The 20,432-nt window shown below is 44.3% G+C and overlaps 2 protein-coding genes across 4 annotated transcripts in view; one reads left to right on the forward strand and one right to left on the reverse strand.

The window, feature by feature from the left end:
• rpl31 (ribosomal protein L31) overlaps positions 1–20,432 on the reverse strand; it is a 237,082-nt gene that overhangs the window by 204,140 nt on the left and 12,510 nt on the right. The gene's annotated exons all lie outside the window — the stretch shown is intronic.
• zc3h13 (zinc finger CCCH-type containing 13) lies at positions 292–20,172 on the forward strand. Of its 3 annotated transcripts, none has more exons than XM_052058673.1 (20): positions 292–442; positions 1,384–1,554; positions 1,639–1,742; positions 3,305–3,419; positions 5,325–5,436; positions 5,542–5,708; positions 7,063–7,205; positions 7,539–7,739; positions 7,822–7,971; positions 8,050–8,387; positions 9,273–9,722; positions 9,799–10,008; positions 12,211–12,682; positions 13,426–13,622; positions 13,734–14,936; positions 15,016–15,627; positions 16,212–16,355; positions 16,440–16,640; positions 18,620–18,783; positions 18,893–20,172. In XM_052058673.1, exons 2-20 carry the CDS (start codon positions 1,393–1,395, stop codon positions 19,094–19,096), a joined length of 5,349 nt encoding a protein of 1,782 aa, XP_051914633.1. In that variant the 5' UTR covers positions 292–442; positions 1,384–1,392; the 3' UTR covers positions 19,097–20,172. The 3 variants fall into 3 exon arrangements, with proteins under 3 accessions (XP_051914633.1, XP_051914634.1, XP_051914635.1); XM_052058674.1 differs by having other exon boundaries at positions 13,426–13,538; XM_052058675.1 differs by lacking the exon at positions 292–442 and having other exon boundaries at positions 1,413–1,554; positions 1,626–1,742.

Below are 20,432 nucleotides of genomic sequence, written 5' to 3' on the forward strand. Positions count from 1 at the left end.
AATGAAAATAATTAATAATTTAACATAAGCTGACATTAGGATAAAGCTGTTCGGTAATTGAATGAATGAATGAATAACATCAACGACAATACTGCAATGTTCAAACATAAATTGATAATCAACAATTTAACAAACGCTTACAGATACTGTATACAACATGGCTTTCAGCATGTCATTTGTGGCCTGATCGTGCCAGTGAAGGACATTGTAAAAGGAAAACAACTTCCACCGTTAGATGGCGGAATACTATTATTCATGCGTCTCGCATTGCCTTTCGCGCGCACCAAAGAAGACTAGTGTGGTCTATGACGCACGTCCTCCGTCAATATGCGGACTCCCCGGGAACTATTACAATTCGCCTTTGAGGAATAAATGTAATTTATTCAGTTAATAAATCTTATATCTGGATAATAGTAGATGCGACACCGATTCAGAATCCTGGGTGAGCGGTCTTGTTGTCTGTTCATTGTGCAGCATACGCGCTAGGAACCGCGAAGGCCTCGCGCTCAATGACAACACGAAGTGCATTATGCTAGCTTAGGCTCTTTCGTTTGTTTGCCTCAAACGTTAATGAGGTCCATGTTTACGAATGGTTCAATGCAGTTTACTGTTGTAGGTTGCAGGATAATAATCACCGTCGGTCTGTTTGCATCGCAATTTAAATCGTATAGGCAAGGAGGCATTTTGCTTTGCCAAGCAAGAGTGCGTTTTATGGAGTTAGCCCCACTTAATAGGGACTTGGACTTTTGTCCCCCCAAATTGTTAAATCATATTTTAAATGGTTTTACCAAATGCACCACAATTTAACAGAAAAAGTACATTGGATCATCGATGTTTTTGAAAGCAAGAAAAATCAGTGGTACTGGCAAGTTTAATATATGTTAACAGTATTTATATTTTACATATTTGATACATGGCGGCCCGTTGGTACAGTGGTTAGCGTGCCGACTTCACAGTGCAGAAGTTCCGGGTTCAATTCCAGCTCCCTGTGGAGAGTTGCATGTTCTCACCGGGCCTGTGTGGGTTTTCTCCGGGTACTCTGGTTTTCTCCCACATCCCTAGGTGTGAGTGTGAGCACGGATGGTTGTTCGTCTGTGTGTGCCCTGCGATTAGCTGGCAGCCGGTTCAGGGTGACCCTCGCCTACTGCCCGAACACAGCTGGGCTCGGCTCCAGCAGCCCACCACAACCCTTGTGAGGTCAAGTGGGTCGGAAAACGGATGAATGGATTTATGCCATTAGTTCTTAAAACTGTCATATCTAAAGAAAACAAAGTGTCTTCTAAACTTTACAAAAGCCTCCCCCCCCCCTCAACTGCCTGTATTGAGATCATAGTTGCGTTTGTCCAAACCTGTAACAACAGATTTTTGCATGATTTCCACCAGTCCTGCAGAATGTCCAAGATCAGGCGGAAGGTTACAGTGGAGAATTCAAAAACAATATCCGATAGCAGCAGCACCACCGCATCCAGCAGCACCAACAACCCTGCGGCCCCTTCGCGACGGCCCAGCGTGTTTGAAAGACTCGGCCCGAGCACCGGAAGTAATGCTGCTGATGTATGTACAACACAGATTGTGGTATGTAATTTCTGGGCTGTCCACTGTCATGAGTCAAATGAAATGCTCAGTTGTGTCTTTCAGAGTCACTGTAGAAATTGGCTGAAGACAGGAAACTGCAGTTACGGAAACACTTGTCGCTACACACATGGAACTCACCCACGAGGCAAAGGATTTAATTTCAGCCGGTATGTTGCTTTGTTTTTAAGTAGGCTGAAAATAATGGAATTGTGTGTTTATTTTTTATTTGTTTTTAACCTCAATGTTGTGATTGCGATGGAACATATTTTTTTTTCTCCCTAAAGTCATTTTGTAATGTATTTTTCAACAATTAATTTATCTTTATTCAAGTAAACAACATCAGATCTCTGATAATTACAGGATAGTAAGATATTGGTAAATGAAGCATTAATTATTATGAAAAACAGTATACCATGAACATAATTCTGCCATTCAAGTAAGGCAAACATGTAAGTTTACACTGTACTGTGTGAATCACTAAGAAATCCCGCAAACTAAAGGCAAGGCAGCTACTTTGTATTGTACGTTTCATACACAATGATTCTCAATATGATTCACACAAGCAGAGGCATCTAAAAGCATTTAAAAACACAACAGCTAACTACATTCAGAATCACAGAGAAAAAACGTACATTGACAATAATAAACACATTAACAACAGACTTGAAACATTTAAAAGTAAAGAAATAAAGTTAAGTGTGTCAATTCAAACACATCTAGGACTTTAACTATTTAACATATCCAAATACATTTTTCATTAAACATAATATCTAAACATGTGGACTGCATTTCTTAAACATTGACATATCATCTAGGCCGATAAATAAAATTGTCATGCTCGTGGTGCAACAGATCATTTCGGATCAGCAAAAAAATAAAACAAGATGAATAGAACTCTGTATTCATTTATTTTATAAAACATTTTTTGTTCATTAAATTAAAAAAACGTTCAGCTCAAAATGTCAAATATAGCCATTAAGATTTCTTATAAGGCAGCATGAATTCTTATTTTATACATGAACCGTGAATGAAAAAGACCTCAAAGTGCAATTTGAGGACACCCTTTTCCTTTAACCATTGAGGGTGAATTGCAAACTCTCTTCATCACTACAATCAAAATTGTGACAAGCCAAAATGTTAAAGATGAGTGCAGCTAGCTGTCACATCACCTCACAGGCCACCTTCAAAACAAAAGCCTGCTAAGGCTATTGTATTGGCGTCAATGTATTATTTGGCAAGCTTTTATTCTGAAGTTTGCCTTCGACACGTGTTACGTTATTAGAGTGTTTGCAGCTTCCTTGACTGGTCAAGATGATGGCGCACACCAAATAAAGTGTGAGCAGAGACCGAAGAAAATCCTCATTCATTTTTATTTTTTTTTGAGGTACCCGAATTACTGAAGGAGTCGTTTCACCCCTAGTTGCCAAACTGCTCCCATACATTGAACTTGCATGATCCATCAAGATTTTCAAGTTCCTCTGCTGACATTCAAGCGAATGAGGACCAATTATGTTGCCTTCACGTGAACGTGCACAATTTTTACTTTGAGTTTAGGGAGGGATGGCCCTGTCTGCTAGCGCTGTGATATTGTCCAGTGTCAGAGTAGCCTTCATTAAAATAGTGTACATTGGAGCGATTGAATTTAACTCGCCGCTCTTTGTGTGTGTGTGTGTCTGCCTGCCTGTCTGTCTCTCTGTCTGTCTGTCTGTCTGTTTGTTTGTTGGAGCAGGTCAGCAGAGAGACCCACTGGTGACTTGCGGGAGAGGATGAAGAATAAAAGACAAGATAATGACCCAGACAGTGTAAAGCGTGATTTAGATGAACCAGCATCCCCCACAGGAAGAGTGAGTGCACACTCACTCTTTGCTTTGGATTTCCAACTGCTCACAACCAGTTGTTTAAAATCAGATGGGAGCAGTGCGGATATATATCCTTATGGTATTAAGCATAATCTTAATGAGAAAATGTAGTTCATAAATAACACAATAATTTCAAAATGCCATCCATCCATGCATTTTTTCCTCTTATCCGGGGGCAGCAAGATTAGCAAGGAAGCTGACTTCCCTCTCAGCAGCCACTTCTGTCCAACTCTTCTATGGGATGCCAAGGCAAGCCAGGAGACATGGGACTCATCTAATTTTTCTCATTGCAGTTTCCTAGGTGGCTTTAAGTCAGGAGTAAGGAACTCCGGTTCCTTGAGAGCCATATTCTACCTGTTGTAGATCCCTCCCTATTCCAATATACCTGATTCAAACGATCAGATCATCAGCGAGCTCTGATCAATTAGGTGTGTTGGGAGAAGGGAGAGCTCAAAAACAGGCAGGATATGGATCTCGAAGAACCAGAGTTCCCTACCCCTGCTTGAAGAGATCAGCATTTTTGATCAGTGAATTTAGAAAAATATATATATCCGATCACAGATTTAATCAGAAGCTGGTGCCATACGTTTATTGAAACCATTTTTATATTTACCTGCCTTTGAGAAAATGCATTGGAATAAATTACCATTTAAACCCCTCAAATAAAAAAAAAACATCATAAACATTCATTGAATATAACACGTAATGTTTCCATATTCACAACATCTCCTTCTCTGACATTAATGAAAAAAAATGCATGAACATCACCAGTCATTCAGGTGTCCGGGGCTTTCGCTAAAACTATTGCAATCTTGGTTCATGTGTCAACAATGCACCTACTGTATTTCCGTGTTCAAACAACGCGCTTGCCTGTTAATTTGATCTGTGACTGGCTAAATGTGCATAGCCGAAAGTTCATCGAACTTGTGTTGAGTGATGAAATCTATTTTGAATTTAAGAGATGTTGAAATTAAATATATAACACAATACTCTAGCTAGTTTCTTAAATGACGTTTAAAAAAAAAATCATAATTTGTACCAGTCAATAAATCAATACAGCACTGCTTTTTACAAGTTTGCCAAATGGTCCAGGTCGCCGACGCTTAACCTCTGGGTCCCTGCGCAAAGACTTTCCGCTCCCACAACACAAGGCTAAAAAGAATTTAGCCTTTGGGCTCCCAAAAAACACTATTGCAGCAGAGAAAGACCCCAGAGTGAACGGGGTTGTTTGCTGGAATGTTATATTTTGCTGATCCGATCAATGACATTATTGATAGATGGTGCAAATTAGGACATGAGTCGATCACCCATTTTGAATTAAACATTGACTGATTTCAATCCAATGCACCAGATGAGTGTAACATCTGCTTTTTAGTTTCTCAACCTCTGTTTACATCCTAGCACCTCCCACTCGAAATTCCATCAAGGAAGGGAGGAGATTGACAGAGGAGTGAGGTTGGAGGGGGTAGAAATGTTTTGGGGAAGTGAGACAATCGCTCCTCGATGTTATCATTTTATGCAGATATCTAAGAAAGATGATATCATTGGCTTTTATTAATGCATCACCTCCCCTATATTTTGGTGGGCCCAGGCGCTCACCATCGGGCCTGGCTCCAAAGAGGGGCCCGAGTGACCCCTGTCTGGGCAAGGGAGGACGAGTTCCAAAATGTTTTCTAATGGGTCTTGGAGCCATGCTTTGTCTTGTCCCTCACCTCAGACCTGTTTGTCATGGACGACCCTGCCAGGGGCATACAGTAAATCCACAGACAACTTAGCTCCTAAGGGACACACAAAGCCTCCACCACAATAAGGTGATAACTTAAAGAGGGGTATTTAAAAAATGGAAAGAATTCATGTTGTGTGCGTTTATGTGCCTGTCCCAAATCACAGCAGAGAGACTCTTCCAGGGGCCGACATAGAGAGAAAGAGGACATCAAAATTATTAAGGAGCGCACTCCTGCCAGCGAAGAAGAGCCCATTGAGTGGGAAACAAACCGCGAAGGTTTACCAGAATTTGTATTTTTTTTGGGAGGGGGGGGACGGGCGTGATCACTAAAGTCTATTTCTTGAAGACTCTGTTTTAAGTCTATTCTTGATGAATTTGCAGACTCTGATATTGGTGATTACGACTACGAGTTGTCCCTTGAGATGAAACGACAGAAGATTCAACGTGAGCTGATGAAACTGGAGCAGGAGAATTTAGAGAAGAGAGAGGAAATTGTCATTAAAAAAGACGAGACACCCACCAAAACAAGATCCACAGCCATGCACAAGGTAAGGAGCCAGGGGTTTCGTAGCCCCTCCACATCTTGTCTGTCCACATGGACAAACTACACTTGCACTCATGCAGTGTCCCTTATGCGCACCTCTGCTGTAGTTATTGTAGTATTCACTTTGTCACTTTGCATAGTTTTGTACTCTTCTGTTGGTGGCAGAAGTGAGAAGTAACAAATACCGTATTTTCACGACTATCATCAACCGGGCGTTCAAAGTAAAGTTGCGAATGGCATGGGAACAATGGATGCGATGGCATACACAACTTTACAAAGAGTAAGAGGCAGTGCTGGGCGAGTTACGCCACAATGTGCGAATGAATTGTGGCTGCTTGGACGAACGTGTCTGCTTGCACTGTTGTTTGAGTTTTTGGCAAAGCCGGCATCATTTCTGTGGAGCCACATGGCATTCAGAGTGACTCTGACAACGAGGGGGAATGCGGCGTTTTTGATGGATTACCGATACCTGCACAATTGTTCAATTCTGATACAGAGGATGAGGACTTTGAATTTATTGGTGTTGGGTGATGATGGAAAATATGATAAAAACTGTTCTTTTGAGTAATACAGAAATCATGATTAATGAACATGATTTTTCATTGAATTCAAAACTTGGTGTTTATTCAACTACCAAAACTCAACTTTAACTACACAGATCACCGTGACACGGATATACAGGTAACCACATATCTACTTTATAAAAACAATTGTACCAATGCGGTAACCCTTGCGTTAAATGAGTTGAATTAAACATTCACACTCTTACTTACAAAATGGGCATCTACCAGTTAGCGGTTAGATGATTCACCATGGTTTTAAAAAGTTAAAATTTCAATAACCCCTGGCTATCACTAGTAATAAGCTCCTCTTTATTTTTTAAGGGGATGTCTAAGCAGGACGCTTTTGTTTGGCTGCTTGCAGAGTTAAGTAAACCAGCTGGCTCATGTTAGTTGATAGCTTCCAATTACCTTTTTTTTTCTCCGGAGGAGGAACATGCAAACTCCACACGGGAAGGCCATAGCCCGGAATCGAACCCCAGACTTCTGCACTGTGAGGCGGCCGTGCTAACCAGTCGATTGTTGTCCTGACAACTTCTAGAAGCAATGTATTCGAATTAACAAGTTAACCCGTGGATCTTGTTCGACAGTTGTAGTATAAAAAAAATGATTTAAAACCTGTTTGGCAATGAATTAGTTAATGACTTTGCTGTATTTTGTATTGGTACATATGCCTTAGGCGGATATTTTGTTATCACGTCTATTTAGCTTTACCTGAGTGCTAGAGTAAGAACTACCAGTGTCAAATACCAGATGTGTTTTATGTATTTTGCCACTAAAGATGATTCTGATTCTCAGGCCTCGCCCGAGCCGTTGCGTTCACGAGACTCCTCTCCGCCCAAGAAGTCCAGTGCCTCTCCAAAACAAAAAAGTGCAGTTAAAGGGTCCGGAAAGAAAGAGAAGAAGGCATCTGCATCATCCCCTGTCGCAGAAACTGCAAAGTAGGTTTCTTTAGACCCGATTCCACCAAGTAGTAGTGTAAAGTTAGCTCTAAAACGTGTTTGTCAAGTATGACTTTTGTCGATGAGTCAGAGGCATTTTTAAATGTTGGCTGGTGTGATGATGCTCACTGCAACTTAACATGAGTTGGAGTGTGACTACATGATCCTCAACACTCTCTCTCTCTCTCTCTCCCCCCCCCCCAACTTTGTGGGGGGGGGCTCCCCCATTTTTAAAAAAATGGGGCTTATGTTAAGGTTTCTGTTATGGGAAAAATACAGGAAAGAAGCATATATGGTGACTTATTGCTCTTGTGAATTTTGTCTTTCTATCAGGACGTCGAAAGGTTCTCATAGTAAGAAGAAAGGGCCTCGTACCCCGAGTCCTCCACCCCCAGTGCCACTGGATATCCCCGTGGTTGTAAAGAAGCACAAAGCCAAGCACAAAAACAAAGAGAAGGGCGAAGAGAAGCAGAAAGAGGGGAAGGACCGAGGACGTGATGCAGAAAAGCACAAAGAGAAGAAGGAGAAACGTCGGTAAGGATTGCATTCCTCACTCCACCACAGCAATACCTATTTTTCGCTATTTGTAATTTTGAAAATTCTTGCTCTTTCATAGGGACCGATCTGACAGTTCCCACAAGGCGAAGCGCTCAATGACTTCGGAGGAGCGCTCTGGTAGCGTGTCATCTTCACGCTCAGTCCGCAAGAAGTCCTCCTCTCCCAAAGCTGCTTCACATAAGACCGCTCTCCTGTCTGCTCCACGCAGGTCAGCTCATGAGTTGAATGCGGTTAGGTGGCTCAGGAGCAGAGCATTGATGAATTAACCTCGTCTTTCTATCTGTAGGTCTCCAACACCTCCACGCCACCAGCGCACTCCTACGCCGTCCCACCGCCACTCTCCTTCCTCCCGCTCTGACTCTTCTCCCCAGCGACATACGCCATCTCCTCGCCGCCGGCGCTCATCTTCTCCCACCTACCACCGCAGCTCTACAGTTGCGGCCTCTTCTCCGCCAAGGTCCCAGCGCTCCCGTTCTCCTGCCACGTCTCAAGATGCGTCATCCCCCCATCGCCGATCAGACAAATCAAGTCCTGCCCTCCACCATTCCAGAGGTCGCGAGAGAAGCCGTGGCGACCGAGAGAGGAGTCCACACACTCAGGAGCGCAGACATGATCGCAGAGATGGTACATGTCTTTTGTGTTCTTCCCCATTCGTTTTGAGTTGTCTCACAGAAGTAGAGATTCCAATTATCGGGCACCAGTGTGTGTGAAATGCGTGCTTGTACGTGAGTGTTTGTCGCAGTTTCACTGCGGGTACTGGGTTTCTCTGCTGAAGCCGCTGCCTCCGTGAACCGACCCCCGATAAGCGGTAGATGATGGATGTTTGATTGACTGTTAAATTAATTGTTGATGATTTTGATCGTCGATGTCCTCACGACTAGTCGATTTATCTTGGCAGCCTTAACGAACACCATACTGACTTTAATGTAAACAATATTTTCATCTAAATTTTCACCTAAACCAGGGTCTGGTGTCGTGATCTTGCTGTGTCACGGCTGTCATGGCTTTTTAGACTGTTTTGATAGCACCCTGGCAGTGGACGTGAGGACCCACAAATTAATAAATAAAAAGATCCAGCAGTGACTGTCCCACTCGCCTGCTCTTTATCGTTCACACATTTCCCTCAATAGTCACGGCGCACTCATACTCTATCACTGCCTAGCAATGTGTTGATAGCCCAAGGTATGCTAAGTTAGGTGGAGAAGCTTTAACATGCACAGTTGATTGGTTACGACAATTTATTGTAAGACGCTTGGCCCATAGAGTTTTGATGGGGCATCCTGTGGCGATGGTTAAGCTTGTTCAGTGCTACTTTACAATTACGATGAATGGTCTACAACAGTGTGCTTTTAAGATAGGATCCTTCATGGCAGAGTTGTGGAACCTTGCTATGCTTTACTCGATAGCAGAATCCTACTGTTGTTGTCGCTGGAAGATGGAATTTCTTCTTTCGAGGCAAAGAAAATGTTTGAGTAATCCTTTTTCTTTTTTCCTTTGTCTTTTAAACAGAAAGCCGCAGGAAGGGAGACAAGGACGGTAACCGCGATGACTGGGATTTCGATTCAGAGCAGGGCTTATCAAGGGACAGCCGCGACGACAGAGATGCCAGGGATGTCCGAGAGCGACGGGATGGCCGACATAGAGGACGCGAAATGACAAGGGAGCCTCGTGACCGCAGAGATGTGAAGGAAACTCGAGAAAGCAGGACAGAAACCCGCTCGAGTCGAGAGTCATTGGAACGACGAGATCGTGAGCGTGAGAAAGAGAGAGAAAGGGAGAGAGAGCGGGATAAAGAGAAAGAAAGGGACCGGATGGACACCCTCAGAAAGGAAGAAATGGCCCAGGAAGACAGGAGTTATGGTAGAACTCATGGCCGGGAAGAAGGAGGAAGAGAAGCACGAACAGAGACCAGAACAGAGCGAAACAGCCGTGGGAGGGGACGTGATTTCTCTGACAAAGGCAAGGCGTGACTATCTCGGCGGATAATGCAAGAGCTTGTGTGTCATATACAGTGTCAAATGTCTTCCTCCATCAGGCTCCAACAGGAACTCCCGAGGGAGCCAGCTGGACAGCAGTCATGACAATTGGGAGTCTCGAAGCAGTGGTGCACGTGAACGGAGCACAGAACGCAGTACCACAGAAAGAATTTCCGACCGAGACAGAAGAGGTGACCAGTTCCGAGACTCTTCTTACGACAGGAGAGGCGGTCACAGTGAAAGAGACCGCAGGGAGAATCGTGAGAGAGGTGAGAGTTCGAAAAGGTATTTTTGGGCGGGCACACCACACGGACTTTATAAACAATTTTTTAGTGTGGTCCAGAAAAATAATAGAGAAACCTTCGAGAATTGTACTACGATATGACATCACCCCAAAATAGGAGTGAGATTTCAAGGTCAGTACAGTATATGATCATATACTTCATTTATATCAGGGATGGGATGGTACTCGGCGCTGTGACTGAGAGATTCGTTTTAATTAGAGCAGTCAAACGATTAAAATATTTAATCTAATTAAAAATGCAACTGTCATAATTAACTCGAACTAAAAAATTAATCGTAATTACTCACACATTTTTTTATCGTTTCTGAATTTCCTTTTACAATTTTTGTCCTATTTTCCCCCATTTTAATGCTCTCATCAACTTGGAATCATGAATCAGTTTTCTATTTGCCAAATGCAAATATTTACTGAAATAACAATTTCAATTTTACATGAACATTTTTCACTTGGAGCAGTTGTTCACACATATTCTCTCACACAATATTACTGTCCATCAACAACAGTGAAAAAAAATATTTTGTCACACAACAGCTGCTTTAACATCTTATTTAATGAAATCAAAACAGAGCAATATAACATTATAAAGTGCACATCTAATGTAAACTAGTATTCAGCCTACAGTGGATTTAAACCATGGTTACATACTTTGTTTTTCTCAAGTTTGCTTTGAACACAGCAGTCTGTTTCTGTATGTTTGTTGGAGAATAACGAGACCCCAGACACCAGTGTTAGTTATGTGCCGCTGTATTCAAAACTGCCGGCCATACAAACAAGCGCAAGCACTTCCATGCTGCTGGGGCAAACCATTCTGAAAGAGGGGGGTTTCACTCCCCCTAACACAGTCAGGCTATGTTGATTATGTTGGTCCTTCTTGTGCCGAAGTCTCTCTCCGGTTTTTGTGTCTACCTCATTTCGGATGACTACACTTGGTTCGATGACAACACTGGAGACGTTTAATTTTCGCTTGGTCGCTACAACAGCAGCGCACTGTCACTGTCAGACGAACACAGAGAAGCTCCACCCGCTCTATTTATATGGACACGGAACGCTGTAACCTTCCACACAAAATAGTTCCAAACAAGTTACAATCGTGTCAGTGGCATACATCGTATACCTGTATGATACACAGAGAGAGAAGAACGGGTAACTTTGGCCTTGTCAGTGGAGCAATCTGGCAACTTTTTAAAAGTAAACTTTCCATTCATAAAATCTTTAAGCGCTGCCATGGCTGGCAAAACAGACATGGGCGTGGACTTCTGCAGCGCGCGTGTTGTTTTGTTTCTGGTGTATTTATAGAGCACCGTAACATTCGCTTGTGACGTATGCCGCGTTAATCTCGCGAGAAAAAAATTAATCCAGTTAAAATTCATTTAAATTAATGCCAATAAAAACGCACTAAACTGACAGCTCTAGTTTTAATGCAAACTTTCACAGTTTAACATTTTTTGCACGCTTAGACAATAATAAATCAAACAACTGAACGATTTAAAAACATGAATGGTACTTTTCCGGTAGAAGTCGAATTGTTGTTAATACGGTTTTATGAGCAGCCTATGTCTCTGTGTCTTCACCATACAAACATAATACAAACATAAATCAGGTGATATTAACATACTCTAGCTCTGCACATGTCGGTAAAATGGCTGTTCTGATTCAGTATAGTGGCATGTGTAATAACTAAATCGGGATAGATCACATCAGAAGTAAACACTGAAGTTGACCTGAGATCTTCAATTGCTTCAGATTAAATAATCCGAGGAACTCTGAGCTGCAGTTGTTTAGCTAAAATCAGGCGACTGTTTTATATTCTATGCCGCAAAATTTTTTGATGCACAAGTGCACCACTTATATGCATTTTTGTAAGGAAACATTATTTATATTTTTATATTGCACAATTAATAGACAAGGTAACTCAATGGGCTTTGCCTGATTAAAAGTACAATATTAAAAGAAACTATACATTTTAAAACCAAAAGAACAGAAATAAAAGCTTACTAAAATTACAAAAAGAGAACAATATTTTCTTTTTTTTTTTAAAGGCCTTATAGTACCTTGTGCAACAGAATTGCCTTGGTCATGTGTTTTTATTTTTGACAGATCAGATTTTAATTTGCAAAAAGAAAATGCACATTTTTCTGCTTAACAATTGTAACTTTTGTTTTCCTAGATCAAAGGGCAGCTTCCCCAAACAGACATCAGAGAAGATCGGAGGAGTCCGAGAGGGACGAACGAAGGGATGAGCGCAGGACAGACCGAGGAGAAGAGAGACGGGAGGACCGGACCAGAGACCGCGAGAGAGACAGAGAGCGAGAGAGGGAACGGGAGAAAGACAGGGAGCGCGAGAGGGAAAAGGAGCGAGAAAAGGAGCGAGAGGCTGAAAGGGAGCGCGCCAGGGAGCGGGAGCGAGAACGGGAACGAGAGAGAGAGCGAGAGAGAGAACGGGAGCGGGAAAGAGAGCGTGAAGAACGAGAACGGGAGAGAGAGAGGAAGGAGCGCGAACGGGAACGAGAGCAGCGGGAGAGAGAGCGGCAGCGAGAATGGGAGGAGCGAGAGCGGGGAAGGGAGGAAAGGCGGGAGAGGAGGGAGGATGCCCGCGACGACCGGACCACTCGAGAGACAAGAGACGACCGCAAAGCAAGGCATGTATGCATGAAGATTAAAGCCGCTAGTTTTTTCCACACGGTTTAAACCATGTATTTTCACGGATATGCGCCAATCATCTTCGATGTTGTCCAAGGCAAGATCGAAGATGATTGGCACATATTCTCTCACACAATATTACTGTCCATCAACAACAGTGAAAACCATGGTTACATGGTTCGTTTTTCTCAAGTTTGCTTTGAACACAGCAGTCTAAGACACCAGTGTTCGTTATGTGCCGCTGTATTCAAAACTTTTTATTTTTTAATTCACGGCTGTTTCCTTGTTCCTCACCCCAACTCATTTTGGAAAAAATGCACTTGTTTTATGATAGCCAAAACTGTTAGTAAGAGAACTTGTCTTCACACAAAAATAGGTGTCTGAACACAAGAAATCCCTGTCTATCAAATTACGATGCAGTCACTACTTTACCTTTTGAGCGTGGATACCAGCAAATTCGGGGACCATAAAATACATGAGTTCAAAGAAAAAAATGCTCATGAAGGGCAATACAGTATTGGGTGGTTGGAAGGATTTTCATCTACATGTGTTCATCTTGAGAACTGTATATATATATTTTTTGTCTTTCTGTGTAACATCTTTCTTTGTAAATATTCCATGTTACAACATTGACACCCGCGGTTTGTAGACCAGTGTGGCCTTTTTTGAGGGGTTTGGGGGGGTTCAATAGTCCAGAAATTACAGTCGTTTTTAAAACTACTCTCCTCGTCATGTCCTCCAGCCGCAAGCGCCCCAGGTTGGAGACCAGCCCGAGCCCCCGACCTTCGCCCAAACGAGGGACGCGTGACCAGAGTCCTGCAGACAGTGATGGCTACAACAGTACAGATGAGAAAAGTGAGCGTCCACTTGGCCGAGGGCTGGCCAAGCTCCACCCACAGCCCCTCCTCCCCAGCCCTGTGTGTCCACCTCCAAGTGACAGTAGGAAATTCTTTTAGCGAGGACACATCCTTTTTGGGAATGAGGATTTCATATCCAGAGACTATACTGCTACCTAATAAGTCTGAGTTCTTGTGATATGTTCATGTGCAGGTGTGGATAAGCATCGCGTGCTCAGCCAGGTGGTGCGCCCCCTGGAGCCCCTGTTGCGTTCACCAGCGAGGCCTGTGATATCCGATGACAAACCCAGCCACTGGAAGGACGAGGAGCGCAGAGGAGCTGGAGATAAGAGGGATGCACGCAGCCGCCATGACGACCAGGAGCCCCGAAGTGAGCGCAACAGGGGAGGTGACCGGCGAGCTGATCAGCTGTCAGATACACACACTGACTCTCGCAGCCGAGGCAGAGACCCACAAGACTCCACACCGCCTCCCGTTTCTGTTGCTGCGGGAGCCGAGAACGAAGACAGAGATGTCGCTGTGTCACAGCCTCCAGAGGAAGGCAAAAAGAAAACCAAATCACTGAAGAAGGGGATGAAGAAAGGACGTAAAGAGGAAGACGCATCTGGTGGCAAAGGTCTAACTGGAGACCGTTTCAACCAGGGTCCCGTGGCTTCTGCTTTGACAGATGGTCCTCCGTCTCTGCTTTCACCAAGGAAGGGAGCAAAGAGGAAAGTGCTTGAGCGCAAGAGGAAACGCGGAGGAGATTCTGAGGCATCGGAGGAGGATTCTTCAGCGCATCAGCCACAAAAGAGGAAGAGAGGTCCTCGGACACCGCCTCCCTCCATGAGACCAGGTCGTCGTGGCTCTGCCGGCAATGCTGAGCCAGCCCAACTCTCCAAAATGGACACCTTCAGTGACTGGTCGGATGAGGAGGTCTCAGATCGAGGAGGACAACTGGATTCCGCTTCTGCTGAACGCCCTCCACCTGAGCCTCTTCGAAGAGGTGGGGGCCCCAGGTTGGGTCGGGACAGAGACCGGTGCAACCCCCCTCCGATCGCCCCTCTGCTTCTGCAAGATCCTCCGATGCTGCTGCAGACTTTGACGCCACAGCCCCTGATGTCCCAGCCCCTTCTGCGCAAGCCTCCTCCAGAGCAGACGCGCAGCAACAGCATGGGAAGTAACCAAAGCCGCGCGTCATCCAGGCGCCCGCGGTCCCCCTCCAACGATTCGGCCCACCGAGATGACGTGCAGGCAACACGTGCCCGTAGGGGGCGGCTTCCGGGCAGTGGCACACTTGACCGGGAAAGGGAGAGAGAAAGGGAAAGGCTTGCAGTGAGTGACCCACCAGGTACAGAGAGGAAATCGCGAATAGACCAGTTGAGGAGAGGCGAGCCAAGCCGCAGTACCTCTTCAGGTCAGTAATGAGATAATCTCTGAGCATGAGACAGCAGGTTACATGTACCACCCTAACACTGACTGTGCTTGCCTTGTAGACCGCCAGGATTCTCGCAGCCACAGCTCCAGGCGTAGCTCCCCTGATTCTGAGAGGCAGGGCAGGTCCCAATCCCGTGCCGGTTCCTACGACAGTCGAGAACGAGAGCGTGACAGGGAGCAGTTTGATCGGGAGCGGGACCGAAAGGACCTCCGCCAACAGCAGCCAGCCCTGCTTCTTCAACAGCCTCTTCAACAACAGAGAGACTGGGACCCAGAATCCAGGGACTGGCCTGGCAGGGCACGGGAGCCTCCTCCCCCCATGCGTCCTGCTCGTGAACCCCTTCTAAGGGAGAGGGACGTTCGGGACAGGGAACGCTTACTAACCGAGGGACTCATTCAGCAGAATGAGCGGGAAAGGGAGCGTGAGCGGGAACGGGACAGCAGGGCTGAAAGGAGCGGCGATAGAGAGAGGGAGAGATTGATGATGCTGGACTTGCCCCCCCACTGTGACCCCAGAGCTGCAGGGCGAGGCGACCTGATGCGGCAAGACAGAGGTGACTATGAGCCCCTCCTGCCAAGAGAAGCCTTCAGCCCACCAGAAACCGAGAACCCAAGCAACAGCCACCCTGTGGGGGAGCAGTCAGAGATGGAGAAGATGGACAGCATTGACGGTAAAAATCCACACGCATTTTAAGGGTGTGCACCTCTCGATTCGTTACATATCGTAATAAACGGGGTCAAAAACAATTCAAGGACGTAACATTTTCAAGTGGAATGATTCAACAAAAATTATGGTTCGATTCAAGGTGGTGCACCCGTTTTGGGCACGCCTGTCCCACATTTCATAATAGTCCAATTGAAAAAAAATCGGAGGTTATAAATGTGTAACCCTCCTGCCGACAGAGAATGTGGGGGCCAAAAAAAGTCTCCTTACTCAATCATGGACTCAGCTCTCGAAATACTTTTTTTCTTTATTTATTTAGATTTAACCTAAAAAACTGCAGTGTAGAATGTGATGCGCTTTCAAATTTGATGCACTTAAGTGCTTGTGCACCTGGTGCACGGTTAGCCGAGGTAGCCCTTGGTATGTCTGTCGCTTTTGTCATGTTTATTAATATGCAAACATGTAAAAGGTTCCCTAACTATTCAAGATTCAAAGACACAACAAATCATCGTCAACATCAAACCCAATTTATATCTGCTGTGCATCTCATAAAGGTTTGTGTGTGGGTGCGTGCATGGACTTTGCATTCAGGAGAAGAGGAGGGGAAGGAAGACGACAGCCAGTCAGTGGCATCTGTTGGAGAGGAGTACGAACCAATCAGTGATGATGAGCTTGATGAAATACTTGCTGACAGTCAGAAAAAAGACGATCAGCAGGATGAGGAGAAAATTACAGGTACCGCGACATATCTTTAGTCTCTTATTTGTCAGAGGTCGCAGCTCTCATGACAGTTGCCCCTTCCCCTCCGTGTGTCATCAGGCCCTCTGGATGTCATTGATGTGGACTGGTCCAGTCTGATGCCCAAACAGAAGCCAGAGCCCCGAGCGGCTGGAGCAGCTCTCCTGCGCTTCACCCCAGGCGCTGTTCTGCTCAGGGCGGGCGTCTCGAAACGACTTGCTGGGACTGCGCTCCTGGAGAAGGTCAGAGAAGTGTGCAAGGCAGAGCTGGATGACCCAAAAGGTGAGTGTTTGCATCTGAGCATTCCTTTTGTTCGTGTCTTTGTAGGTTTGTTTGTTTAGTGCTCATTCCTATTTACACTTCTTGCTTATCAACCTTCATTTTAAAGGATTGAGTAGTATTTGTCCTCGGATGCCATCTTTCTGTCCATCTTCTTCCACTTATCCAGGGTCAAGGGGAGGTTTGCGGGGGTAGCAACTTAGGCAGGGAAGCCCACATTCTCCCCGGCTACTTCATCCAGCTCTTTCCTGTGGTGTTCCTCGGCCAGCCCGGAGACAATGGCTGTGTCCACATTTTCGGCCGCATTATGTCACTCTCTGTGCGACTCGACCGCACGTGGTTTTCAAATTCCCGAAGGACAGTTTGCAGGCTGCGTCCTTCAAATCCTTAAAAACGTTTTCCAATTGTGATTATCTTCATAGGGGGTCTTTTTAGATATGTTTTGTCTGCTGCCTCTCATTGAACCTCCTTGTCATGGGTGCATAAAGCTCCTTCTACTATATGCACTAACCCAGGGGTGGCCAACCCGCGGCTCTTTGGCCAATTCAATGCGGCTCCCGGGCTTTCACACAACAAGCGTCGAAAACGCCTCGGCAGTGGCGATGCCATTCAAACAAGGTGCTAACTACACAGAACATACTCCGTCAGCCTATCATCAATCCCGTTACTTGATTGACACAGAGGGCAACCAATCAGATGACTGCATCACTGCTCATGCGCAAACAACGGCGCTAAGCTAGTCAGCGAATTACCTCTGATTTTGAGCCAGAGAACTGGTCCCAAGTCGACCACAAGGGGTAGGAGGAGGAAATCTGTGGGGAAAAAATATTTGTTTGTTTGTATCTTTAGCTTTAATTCATTTTCGGCCCGTTCCAAATATTGCTTGTCGTGGTGTGCGTGCATATCTGCGCGAGTGCACTGGTGGGCACCCGCATGAGTGTGTTCACGCGCGTGCGTGCGTGTGTGTGTGTGCGTGTGTGCGCGCGTGTGTGTGAACGCGTGTGCACGAGGAAGGGTATGATTTGGCTCTTTGCAGTAACAGTAAACAAAAAATTGGTTCTTCGTCTCTGACTGATTGGCCACCCCAGCACTAACCCCTCCATCATAAGGAGATGGCTCAGGGAAGAATTTCCTAGAAATGTTGTTGCTGATCCATACATGGTTGTCATGCTTTTTATTTTTGTTTGCATGGATGTATAGTACGGCTTGTCCCGATTTTTGCCCTTACCCAGGGTAACAAACATGAGATTATTTCATTTTGTGTAAAATGATGATTTAAGAATGACCTGTTCTTGGAGGGTGGTCATGAGGGATTTTTTCCTCCATCAAGTCTGAGACGGACCAGGCTGACAAGTATTAAACATGTTCAATAATTATAAACAAAAATGTTCATTTGTGCAAAGCATAATTCCCAAGCCATGACTCTCCGTGAATTGTGATGTGAAACAGAATGTAGCCAATCAAGAAGTAACATGACTGAGGAATGAACAACAAAAATATATGATCCTACCTGAAACACAATGTCCCTCAGAAATGGAGGACCAGCTCTTGGACCTCTCAGAAGCCCGAGAGTGCTTATATGATGCGGGTTTGGGGTTTTTTTCCTTATGGATTTTTTTTTTCCTAATAAGAATTTCAAGATCAATGTAAGTCCCTCCTCTCCTGTTGTCTTCCTTGTTGTCTTGTTTCCCAGTTTCTTCCTCTTTGCTTCTCTTATATCAGATTTGATTGTGTGAATTTTCTTCTTATCGAACTAAACTCCAGATCAGTGGTGTTCTGTGTTGAAATTATCGGAGCACACTATATAAAGTGCACTTAAGTCTGACACCTGACAGGTTTTTTTTTTTTAATCTTGATGTGTTGTCTGTAAAAAAAAAAAACAACAACAACAAACTACAATCTCTTAAGATTTGGGGTAAACAAAAAATCCATCTGAGTGTACCAGTCCTAAAACACAAACCTAAGTTATGCATCCTTTCCAGATGCCGACAAGCTGTTTGAGCATGACCTCGGGGCCTTGAACATGGCAGCCCTGAACAGACGAGTGGAGAGGGCAGGTTTACTCAGCAACCTGGGGCCCTGCTGCAAGGCTCTCTCTGCCCGCAGAGACTTCGGCATCCGCAAGCAGCTCTTGAAAAATGACAAGGTAAACTGACCGCAATCATTAAAAGGGCCGTTCATTTCATTGTTTCTCAGCTGGAGTGGGACTAAGTTTTGGTGTTTTAACCTCGCAACTTGTCGTCATCCTCTGTTAGGGCCTCACCAAACAGTATCCCATGAATCCTGTGGTGGACAGCGAGCTGCTCCAAATGAGCATGCGTCTCTTTAGGAGAACTGTGACTGGTCAGACTTCTGTCCCAGAAAGATCCGATGGTGGGTCCGATCCAGCTCCTGAAGATGCCCCGGCGGATAGCATCAGCGACCTCGCTGTGGGACAGCCAGAGGTTTGTGTGTCATGAGATGCACAATGCGGCTTTTAGTATGGAAGCCTATGAACATAATGGCTTCTAAGCCTTGACTTCTCCCTGTCCCATTTCATCGCAGACATTACTTTGTAGTAGGAAATAAAGCTGTTGAAAATTTGGGAATTGTGATTAACATTCAATTTTTTTCCGTTATGTGCATGTTCTGTGTCATTGAATACTTGTGAAATGTTACGGGAAAAAAGCTCTTCCGAATGTTATTGTTGGTGTCACATTTTCATACATTATGCATTACTGTACTTACAAATAGTGCTTGTGAAATATGTAAGACCATCTTCCACAGAAGAAAAGCACCTTACATATGAACACTAGCTATGATGCAAAAATGAATTTGCCAAAATTATAGATATGTCAATTATCTCATTGAATGCTATGATTTGGTTATGTGCGCCAATCCTGACCTTTGAGCAATACTTTTCTTTTTTAATAATACATTTCCAAATATATACAGTACACGAATGCAAGTGGGACTTAATCACTGATAAGTGCTGGTATTTTTATTCTATTTATTATTTTTACAAGAGCAACAAGATAAAAATACACCTCTCCCTGGTGTGCTTTTTTTTCCTTCTTTGAAAAGGCCCATGGGCAACTAGTGGTCTTTTGCAGCGAACTGGTGCCTGTGGGAATGATGATGATGACCTCTTGATGATTTCTTTCTGATCTTAAAATGGAAAAAGTGGCCTCACCAGTGAATAACAGCAATGGTAGAATTGGTCACACAAATGTGTTTTCCTACAAATGATGATAACAATAATGATTCATCCTGATGACACCCGAGGTTACAACCGTGCATTGAATGGTTAACTTTTTCTTCCTGGGTCTTTTGTATCAGCTTTCAAATGTGAAACTTTGATCTCCTGTATTCTGATGCATCCAGTTCCTATTTTGCAGGGAATGACTAAATATTGGTCGTATATCCACAATACATTCGAATGCTTAGTTACATCTAAACTAGATGCCTCTCTAAATGTTTTCATCATTCACATGGCTGACCATGACAAATTACATTAAAAGCCTTGTACAGCTCAATACAAGGATTTTGCCAATGATTTTTGTTTGTTTAAAAAAAATCACTCTATTTAAATTGCCAGTTTCTTAAACATCTCTGCTGTTATTTTGACCACTGTTTTTTCCCCATCGATTCCAGATCTCAGATTTGAAGTGTACCTTTTACCAACTACTCTTTTGAGATCTCTGCAGATTTTCTATGGGATTTAGGTCTGGGTCCTCTTCCGAAATTTTCATCTCCTAACCTTAAATCACCTTTCCTTCACCTTTTTTGGATTATGTCATTAAGTCCAGCTAGTGC

This window comes from Hippocampus zosterae, chromosome 2, assembly GCF_025434085.1.
Source record: "Hippocampus zosterae strain Florida chromosome 2, ASM2543408v3, whole genome shotgun sequence".
In the NCBI taxonomy this organism is placed as follows: domain Eukaryota; kingdom Metazoa; phylum Chordata; class Actinopteri; order Syngnathiformes; family Syngnathidae; genus Hippocampus; species Hippocampus zosterae.